We start from the raw sequence: 10,931 nt of genomic DNA, 5'->3' as shown, positions 1-10,931 counted from the left end.
AGAATTTGAACAGCCCTGTTCGACTCGTAGGATTTGCACAGGAACAAAATTCAAGACAAGGCTCATACAACTAAACACATATATATCCAAAAACAGTAATAATCCACATCCATGACATAAATACGATGTCAACCATAGTTATCATAGGAGAAAGTGCATCGATACTGTCATAATATACTTCCAACACTCAAGTTGCTCAAAGAAAGGCTAAAAACAGAAAAGGGAAAGCACAAAAAGGAAGATAACAATGCAGAAGAAAATACTCTTTAATAGTATACGAACTCCACAACCAAAACAACCATCATATTACAGCCAGTTCAATGAACTTGACAACTGTGCAGCTAACCAGCTGAAACTGGAACCGAGTGAACCCACTCACGATGGCCCCCTCATGCTTCCCTGCGGATGGCATTGGATCACTGCAAATAAAGAAATGCAATCAATTCATCTTAACCCGATACATGAAAACATTAATCAATTCATCGGATCGCAGCAAATAAAGAAATGTAATCAATTCATCGGATCACTGCAAAGAAAGAAACGTAATCAATCAATTCAGAGGGAGTGTTATGAGGAAGCAATAAATAAGCCTGATACATGATTATTGTTTTCAAAAATGGAAGACCAACATCTGCCTAGCAGCTAATAGCATGATACTTTATCACTGTATAAACTACCTCGAGCCCTTGTTAATATTTGTCATTGTCAATGGAATCACACAGCTGTCAACAAGCAGGTAACTCGGAGGTGGTGGATGGTTCTGGGCAAGGCAAACCATACTTTTTCTCTAATTTTACACCCTTTTATTTTACCTAGTAATGTTGATTGAAGTATTTCAACGGTGGCATAACCAAAAGGAGTAGCAAAATGTAAATCATTATTGCTGGATACATGACGACAATTTTTTCCTAATCAGGAAGACTACATGTTTGCCAACCACCACTAGTATGAGAAAACTAGTTTAGAGATGGCAGTCGCAACACATTTTCTTTCTGGTATGGGCAAGGAGGTGAAAAATGTGATCTCCACTCAATAGCTACCCACAAGTTATGACTAGGCACAAGACATCAGTTGGTTTATAAGATAAAACACACAAACATTTCTTAAGTAACCACGGGCTTCCACAAATTAACTAACTAAGCACAAACAAAAATGTAAATGTTTTGATGGCAAATGATCACCCTTTGCAACTTAAAATGATCTAAACTCAAACAAAGAATAACAAATGAGAAAAAGTTTATGACATTCTCTTACCTGCTGTGGCTGTTGGTAATTCCCATAGCCAGGATAGGCTCCATAGTACATGTTAGGATCTTGAGGAGGAGGTGCATATCCATATGCCTCGTATCCTTGAGCAGCGTATCCATAATATGCACCATTCCATTGAGCCTGATCGGGTTGAGCCTGAGCCAATACTAGCGTCAGATAAATAGGAACATGCACTAAGCCAAAATTACACACAATACAATGATAAATTGATGCACCTGTTTGTTTGAAGGACTACGACCCCATGAAAGTCGAATATTTTGTCCACCTAATGGAGTACCATTCAACATTGACAGCGCTTGCTCAGCACAAGCTCTACAACCCACATGCAAACAATAGAAATGGTTAGAAAGTTGAATAAACAAAATTAGCTACACTAATGGTCCTACATGATCCACTTGTCACACTTCAGTAACCAAAGTATGAAATGTGTGTACATATTATATAAAGGACTCTACACACATAAACACAAAATTCATACTAAATTGACACAATTGATAAATAGAGACCAAAGTAACACAGAGTGCATACTTTAAGGACTATTAGTGTAATTAGTCCAAAATTACATCAGAAAAAATAACTGCCGGAATTTATCAGGAAAAGCTTGTTCTTCATTACCTGTCAGCGAATTGAACAAAGCCACAACGCTTGCCTGCGGGTATTTTCACATGAACCAACTCACCAAATTGGCCAAACACTTGTCTCAGAAGGTCATCTGAGACACTCTCATCCAAACCGCCAACAAATATCTGCACCCATATTGCGAAGGGTCACTAACACAACCTCAAAACAAACAAACAAAACAAAATCCAACATCAAAACAAACTACCCACTGTTGTATTATTTGGATCAGTCTCGCCCTGACTTCCCTGAGAATTCTGATAGGTAGATGAATTCTGGTAGGTAGCTGCAAATGACAAATAAATGTGAATAGATGTGCAATAAACAATGGTGAGAGAGGGATTTATTCAGGGTTCAGAAATTGATGAGATATTACTTAAGGACCCATATTGTCAAAACTATTAGGAGCTGTAAGCATTGTATTTTGTAAAAACAAATAAATAAACAGAGCAAAAGGACATGACTCATCAACCAACCAAATGATTCTGCTATATTGATCTCTATTTTAACAATAAAAAATGACACTAGTAACAATCTCATAAATCTTTCCTTTTTTCTGCGAGAAAGAAGGTACAGTCAGTGGCTTGTTGCTTGGATAAAAATAACACAGCAGCACAACTAGGGATCCGTTAATAAAATAATGAATACAATGCCAGTAAAGTCCATACAATCAAAGTAAAGAAAACAGAATTATTCACAAACAGTCATCACCAAGAACAATTCTCACTGCAAATGCAATAAGTAATGTTCCTCAACAACCAGGACTCGTTACCACATCCGTAGTGCATTGCTATTGCTGACAAAGACAAGCAGCATATACACAAAATGCCAAATCCAAGGTTCCTGCAACTCTTCAAACAGAAAAATTCAGAACATCATGTTGTATAAACAATCTGCAACTGCATTTTACCTCCTTTTTTCTTTATTTCTTCTTTTCTCTGGTTAGGGTTTAGGGTTTACCACCAAGAGTTAGCAAATTGTTGAGTTGCCTTCAGTCAATTCACTAGGAAAGCAGATCAAGAGTTGATCAATGTGACACCTCCGGGTTGAATTGACCTAACAAAATGGCCTCAACAGCATATGTTGCTATGAATATGAACATGGATCAAAGTGACCAATGGATCTATCTGTACAATCCTGACCATAATCCTCATTGCCAAGATTCTCCATGGAATGGTATATTTTGTTCGAACAAAAGTTCCTTGTTTTCTATTTTGTTGTACATGAAATTAGTAGAGCATGTGGATTTTCAAAATAAATATAGCCTTCTGTACTTTTCACCCTATATTCTAACTGATCCATTTTAATTAAGTTTTGAGTGTAGGATACAGAAAAACACATAAAACAACCTTATTTCTTGTGTTACATAAAAGGCTACGCCCAAAGCAAAAGACTCCCACTTGGGAGAGGTAGTATTTAGGCAGCCTTCGCCCACTTCACTCTAATATACAAGTCACTTCAACATGTAATATGTAAAAGATAAAGCAAAGTTGTTGACTACTTTGGTTGACTTACATTATTCTTTTCCTTGATAAGTTTGGTAAAAGTTTGGTTAACTTTTCACAATAACTGTGTATATCTCAAAATTTCATAAAGCCAATGGCGTATCAAGAAATATGTTGTTTTTCTAGAACATAATTTTCTATCCTGCCCTTTTTGTGCCATAAGTATATGTCGTTTGTTTTCTTCTCTCTGTCATCCTCACAAATATTTAAGATATGGTAAAATCCCACAAACCTCGATGGCTATAATGTCAAAACCATCCCCAATAGGATATCCATAATTGATTACTTTTTTTTTTTAAATCCCTAATAGTAAACACCCACATTAGCAACAAAACTACTAGGTAAATACGTATTTATATTCAAGAAAAATAATATATTTTTTGTGCAATGAGGACAACCAGTAAATCTCTTCTTACAACAATTAACAGACTGAACAGTTTCAAACAACTGAAACTGTCGAAGCTACATGTATTGGCCAGCGTTCCAAGTTCAGTTAAAAAATTTGAACTCTAATAAGAACACATTCTCAACGGAATAAAGCTGGAAATATGAAGAACAGATACACATGGGTTCAAAAGTTGGATAACTTATTGACAGCAATCTGTTTATAGCGCAAAGGAAATGATCCACAAAGAAGTAAAACGAGGAAACTTGTGGACTTGCATAAGATGGAAAAAGTAATGAATAAAAGGAAATTTAACTTTTGGAAATATAGAAAAGAAAAGTAACTGGACTGGTAACGAAAAGGAACTCGAAAGTACGTTTATGTAGCATGATAAATGCCACGAATTAAGGAAAACAAAAGCTTTATGACATAAACCAAATTTACTGACCTAAAATGAGGCCACGCACTAAAGTGGAATCATTTCAGCTGAAATCAGTTCCAGGCCCCCCAAAATGAGAGCCTCTCTGTGTGTCCTGCTTTGAGACAACATGAGTTTTATAAGTTGTTGCAAGTTTTAACAGAATTAAATGCGCCCAAGTTTACAAAGGTAAATACTGGAAGGAAATGACTTGTGTAATTCCGCGTATCTTCAGCATCAAATTTGAAACGCCGTTGAAAATAACACATCAAACATATCAAGGGTACTCAACTTATTACTTCAAACAATGATAATTCCAAATGAGGAAGAATATACTGAACGACCAACATGTATCAGCTCAAAAACATTAATATCAAAATAGAACAGCAATATATACCAACAAAGATTGTTTTATCAGGTAGCAACTGTGAGGTCTAAAAGGATGCTAAAAGAACTAGTAAAGATCATACCTTTCTGGTATTGCTGACCACCTCCACCGGCTGGTTTCTTGGTAGCAGCAGCTCCAATCCGCATGGGTCTAGTAGAACAGAGCACTCCATTCATTTCAGTCATAGCACGCACTTGTTCACTCTCGTCTCCAAACCTAACAAACCCATAACCCTTGGTACGCCCAGTCATTCTGTCAGTAACAACCTTTGCACCCTTTATTGACGGATAGTGAGGTTTGAATGTTTCTAGCAACATGTAATCAGTAACATCAGCAGCCAAATCTCCAACAAATATTGTATAGTCTGGACCGTCGTCTGCACGCCTTTCACCAGCACCAAGAGTGGCCCAGTTCAGTCTGAAATTCTGTTCAGAATTTGGCATTAATGTGCCATTGTATGTTTGTAACAGCCTTTCTGCAGCTGCGCGAGTTGTAAACTCAATAAAACCATAACCCTCAGGTTGGCCAGTTTGCTTGTTGCGAATAACCTTCACTGAAGAAAGCTGAAAGAACCCAAAAAAAAACACATAAATATCTTACTATTATATTAGTGAATGTTAAAATTTGAAATGACACAGGATAAGAAGTAACAGAAAACCATGATAACTTTATCACCAGAGTTCCATACATTCACTTGAATTGAGCAAATATATAACAAATATCAAATAGTTACAAAAAAGGCAATTTCTTGCCCTAGCCGTGGTTGGCATTAAACCAACCAAAACTATACATTACAAGGGTTATCTTTTGAATAACACCCACCCCTTTTCTTAAACCATCAGGTTCACTTTCTGGAGCAAGAAAGCAACATGACAAGAAAAAAGTAAGAACAAATAAAAGCAACTCCCAATTAGTACCCATTTATGGGTGTTTGGGAGAGGTTAGATTGGGGACATAGCTAACTTTAGGCATAAAAGCACAAAGTAACTGTCCTTAGAATTGAACCCACATCTCAAGTTAGTAGGCCAAGATTTTAACCACTGAAAAGGTGAAACAAATATTCAACTAAATTAGTTTTGCATGCTACGTACCTTTTTTTATAAGTCTCACCAAAAAATCAACATGACAATAGAAAGTGACAACAAATAAAAACAACTCCCAATTAGTACCCACATTAATGGGTGCTTTTTTGGCATAAATGCACAAAGTCGCTGTCCTTGAACTAGAACCCAGAACCTCAAAAGGTTAGTAGGCAAACGTTTTAACCACTGAAAAAGTGAAAACAGATATTCAAATAAATTAGTTTTGTACAGCATGCTAGGTATTTGCCCCCTCCTCCTCCTCCTTTTTTTTATATGAATATCATGTTAAGTTTCGAAAAACGGTTGCGGTCACCATAACGGTTGCGGTGTATAAAGGCCACAGTGTAACAGTTGCGATAACCGAAACCGTGATTTTTTTATGTCTCGCACGAGTTTAAAAAAACTTACCGATATGCATATTTTTTTTTTTAGAATCACATTTATAGGGTTTAAAATTGATTTTGATCCATTTTTGTTAGTTTTTAAATATGATCCAATATATTTTATATTTTTAAATCACTATAAAAGGAATTTTTTATATTTTATTTCAATAGTTAATGATTTTAACAGCAATTGATTTTGAATGTTTACAAATTATTTTTGACCAATATCTCAACTACCTGAATAAAAAATATTCACAATTATTAAATGAAATGATTATAAAAATATATATTGTGCTATAAAAAACAATTATTTTTTAGGCATTTGTTTAGACAACAAATGCTAACTAAATAAAATTATTTTCAATTAAGTATTAAATGAAATAATTGTAAAAATAAAAATAGTGCCATAAACAAACAAAATATTTTTGAGTTACTGATTTTATTTATTTTTTAAAGACATTTTTTTGAACCACATTACAGTAGCAAAATAAAAAATATTTACAATTTAATATTAAATAAAAGGATTAAAAGTGTAACAGTGTATATCGGACGGTTATGGCCGTTACGGTAACACCGACTCGACGGTTACAAAATTTCCGTCACACTGCTATAGCAGCCGAAACCGGTGGCGGTAACACCACAACAGTTCCGTAAGGGATTTTTAAAACCATGCATGTTATACAATTGCCCTACTAAAATGGCAATATCAGCTGTTTGGTTGCCAATAAAATGCAGGAAAATTCAATTGATTGAGATTACAATATATTCTTTCCTATCACTCGTTTATTGATAGAATAATAATTGAAGGACGATACTAACTAGGTTCAGAAAACAAAAAACATAAAAAAAGGACCCAAATATTACCTCTCCAGTTTGAGCAAAACAGGTGTAGATATAGTTCTCATCCATCCAATACTGCAAGTCCCCGATCCAAAGCGACTTGATCTCATTCGAACCAGCCGAACCCTGATACTGCTGCTGTTGTTGCTGAGCCTGCTGCATCTGCATGGCCTGCGGCTGAGGCTGCTGCGGCACCGCCGCCTGCGGTGGCTGCTGCGCCCACACCGGCGGCTGCTGCTGCTGCTGATACGGCTGTTGCTGCGGCGGCTGTTGCTGGTGGTGGTGCTGCTGCTGCTGCATCATCATCCACTGCTGATACTGCTGTTGTTGCTGTTGCTGCTGTTGTTGTTGTTGATCCATTGGCATCGGAGGCATTGGAGGAGGGACTACACCGCTTGCTGGTTGCATCATCTTCGAATAAAACCCTAACCCTAACCCCAACAAAGAAATAGATCTACAGAAAGAAGAGGAACCCTAGAGAGATGATAGATAGAGATACTGATCTATATCTATAGGTATAGAGTTTGGATGATTGTAAAGGTGCGAGAGGGATCGGAGGAACCCTAATCTCGAAACCGTGGAGAGAGATTGGGGGGTAGAGAAAGAGAGAGAGGATATTTGTGGGGGATGAGATGGGCTTTTATATGGATAAGCCCAGGCAGTGTTTGGGTGGACACAATTTGTGATTGGTGTTTGTTTGAGTCGGTGTTTTTGAGTCGGTGTTGATCACAACCACAGGGTTTGAGCTTGTTTGGGTGAGAGAAAGTTGGACTGGCTTTGAGTGGAGCCATTAAAAATGGGGTTCAAATTATTCCTTCGATTATTTTATTTTTTTTGTTTTTGCAAAAAACTTTGCATTTTCATCCAACATAGGGAATAAAAATAATGAAAATTGTTTTGTTTTATGTTTTTTATTTTTATTTTTTTAGCATGAATCTATTTAAATCAATCACAAATATATGCTTGGAAACTTACAAATTAATGACGAAAACATGTTAAATTTATATTTTTGCTCAATTTAGTTTTGTCATTTTCTCATGTTTTGTTTCCCTCTTCATTGCCTTACATTCTCTAACTACTCGCCACTCCTCCCTCTATCTTTTCTAATTGTCGCCAACTTTACCCTCATTTTCTTTCGATTTTTGTGAAATTTTCTTCCATTCTTCCTAACATCTCAAACCTTATTTTTGTCACTATCATTACACCCCTTAGCCTTTTTTCACTCCTTCCACCCATCTCCAAACTCTTAATCTACCATAACGCAATTCTTTATGAATAAAGCTTCGGACCTTCAGTGGGGGTGCGGGGGTCCCTTCCCATTGGTCAAAAAAATAGTTTTTTTTTTTTTGGTTTTCAGCCAATCTCAGGCCGACACGTGACACTGGGGGGGTCACTGGGGGTTTGTAGCATTGCTGATTCTTTATTGCCACTATCATAAATACTCAAGTACTCCATGGTCTTCCTCCAAATCACTGCACTCAACTTTAGTCCAACCTTTTATTCGTCACCGCCACTATAAAACACTTGAGGCTTTTTTTAAAACCATCAATGACCTCAACCCCTTTTAGGAAACCCTAGACATTCGCGATCTCTTACTCTCTCATCGCAATCTCTGTCATGGTGATGGCTCATGGAAAAATGGATCTAAAGTAAAGGAAGAGCTAAACATGGGTGGAGTAATTTGATGGAATGTAGATATATGTTAGGAAATAAATAAGAGGAAGTTAGGAGAAAAGTTGGGAGTTGGGTAAGATTGGCACGAGTTAGAGAAAGTGGAGAAAAGAAGAGGAATATAAAAGATATACAGGAAAAAGATGTATAAGAAATAAGGGCTGGTTTGGGGTGTCCTAAAAAAGTGCACTTTTTGTCTTTTTAGACTAAAAAAGACAAAAAAAAAATATGGAGGTTTGGGTTAACTTTTTGACTTTTTATGGAAAAATGTGTATTAAAAAATTGTATAAAAAAAGTGTGTAAGAGATGATAAGAGAGGAGTGGGCCCCAGCCATACAACCGGCTGTACAACCGGCAGACTCAATTGGAGTTGGAAATTATTGGCTAATTTTTGTACAAAGCATTAGATGGTTTTGTTTGGCCCGTGGGGGTCATCACGGGTCCCATTTTAATAATCTGAACCGTTCAATGTGTGTAACTCGTCGAACACTATATGTTTGCAAAAAATCACGTTAATCGAATATCGATAGCTATCTGATCAAATCTATTTATTTTTCAATCATTAATTATAACACCATCCATTTGTTGTACATAACTGATTTGATCATATAGTTATCGATATCCGATCAATGTGATTTTTTGCAGACATATAGTACTCGACGATTTCTACACATTGAACGGTTCAGATTATCAAAACAGGACCCGTGATGACCCCCATAGGACGAACAACGGTGTGTGTAAAAACCACACCCAATCATTTCTTTTTTCTCCACTGCTGCACACAGCAGCTGCACACACATCAATTCGGTGTGTACTTTTTTTTGAAAAAAATTGATTTTTTAATTTTTTTTTTTTTGTGAATAGTGATATCTTTTTGGATTTTGGAGTAACTTTTTGACTTTTTGGCTTATTTAGGATAAGCCAAACCAGCCCTAAATTCAAGAGGGTAAAAAATATAATTTTATGAGATTTGTTAATTAATTTATAAGTTTCATTTCAATTCTATCACATTCTTACAATTGTTTATTTATTCTATTTTTTTTTTTTTTGCAATTTTCCATATAATTTTTATGATTGGTTCAAATATTTGATAACATTATATGAGAAATGTTGCAAATTTAAAAAAAAAATCTAAATCTAAATCTAAAAACTATTCCAAATTTAAAATCAATGATTGAAATTTACATTAATTTTTACTCTACGAATTGGTTATTTTAGCAATTTTTTAAGTTTTTTTTTATAAAAAAAATGTATAAAAATAACGGATAATACGACAATTTATAGTAGATTTTTAAATTAAAATTTAGTTGCCAAACAAGACTTAAATGTAAGGGTGATAAACAAACCAAATAACTCGAACTCGACTCGTTAAAAGTTCATTCGAATTCGGTTCATTAAATAAATAAGTCAAGTTTAAACATCTTTTAGAACTTGTTAAGGTTTTTAAACCAAATTTAAACAATTAATTATATAAAATATCAAATTGCTTGGGTTAAGCTCAATAAAAATTTGTTTAAGATCAGCTTAAAAGTTTAACGAACCAAACTTAAATAAATTTTAAAATTCATTAAGGCCTAATTTGGCATCTCTAAAAAATTTAAAAAGCCAAAAAGTTACTTAAAAAGTTAAAAAGTTATCATTATTTATAAATTAAAAATATAAAAAAATTAGTTTATTACATATTTTAATACAAAGACGTGACTAATACTGAGAATTGATGGGAAGGTTGTCAAAAAAAAAAATAGGTATATATATTTATTAAATTGGAAGGTAATGTTGGGCCAGTGGGGGCCCACCACGAGTCTCATTCTGATAATCTGAACCATTCAATGTATAGAACTCGTCGAATACTATATGCCTATAAAAAATCACGTTAATCGGATATGGATAGCTGCATGATTAAATCAGTTTTGTATAAACCATAGATGATGTTATAGTTAACGGTTGACAAAAAAACTAAAACGATCAAATAGCTATCGATATCCGATCAACGTGATTTTTTATAAGTATATAATACTCGACGAGTTCTACATATTGAACAGTTCCGATTAGCAAAACGAGACCCACGGTGGGCCCACACGGGCCGAACAATACCGTCCAATTCAAGCACGAAAAGGAAACAACTATTTTTCATCTCTACTGCCTGTATGGGCTACTCAATCGCTTCTCCTATATATTTACTAGTGTATGCCCATGCCTAAAGTCACGGAGGAAGTAATATTGGGATTATCTTGTCTTGTCCAATCTTTTATGTAGTACATGGAAAATTTATTCACAAAATAATTTCGGAAAAAAGTTGTTCCTTTCTTATTGCATTATTATTATTCTTATCCAAGTTATCAATCTTTCTTGTTCTAATTGAAGAGGTTGGT

General features: G+C 35.2%; 1 protein-coding gene across 1 annotated transcript; it reads right to left on the bottom strand.

The window, feature by feature from the left end:
• Positions 1-65: 65 nt before the first annotated feature.
• Positions 66-7,685, bottom strand: LOC114255875 (polyadenylate-binding protein RBP45). The gene is made up of 7 exons (XM_028195409.2): positions 6,913-7,685; positions 4,666-5,146; positions 2,100-2,173; positions 1,885-2,015; positions 1,485-1,581; positions 1,255-1,404; positions 66-419 (listed from the first exon to the last, which is right to left on the bottom strand). The coding sequence occupies exons 1-7, from the start codon at positions 7,297-7,299 to the stop codon at positions 417-419; spliced, it is 1,323 nt and encodes a 440-aa protein (XP_028051210.1). The 5' UTR covers positions 7,300-7,685; the 3' UTR covers positions 66-416.
• Between the last annotated feature and the right edge of the window lie 3,246 nt (positions 7,686-10,931).

This window comes from Camellia sinensis, chromosome 7, assembly GCF_055761805.1.
Source record: "Camellia sinensis isolate YWXY chromosome 7, ASM5576180v1, whole genome shotgun sequence".
In the NCBI taxonomy this organism is placed as follows: Eukaryota; Viridiplantae; Streptophyta; class Magnoliopsida; order Ericales; family Theaceae; genus Camellia; species Camellia sinensis.
Note: the sequence above shows the minus strand (reverse complement) of the source record. Positions and strands in the feature narration are given on the sequence as shown.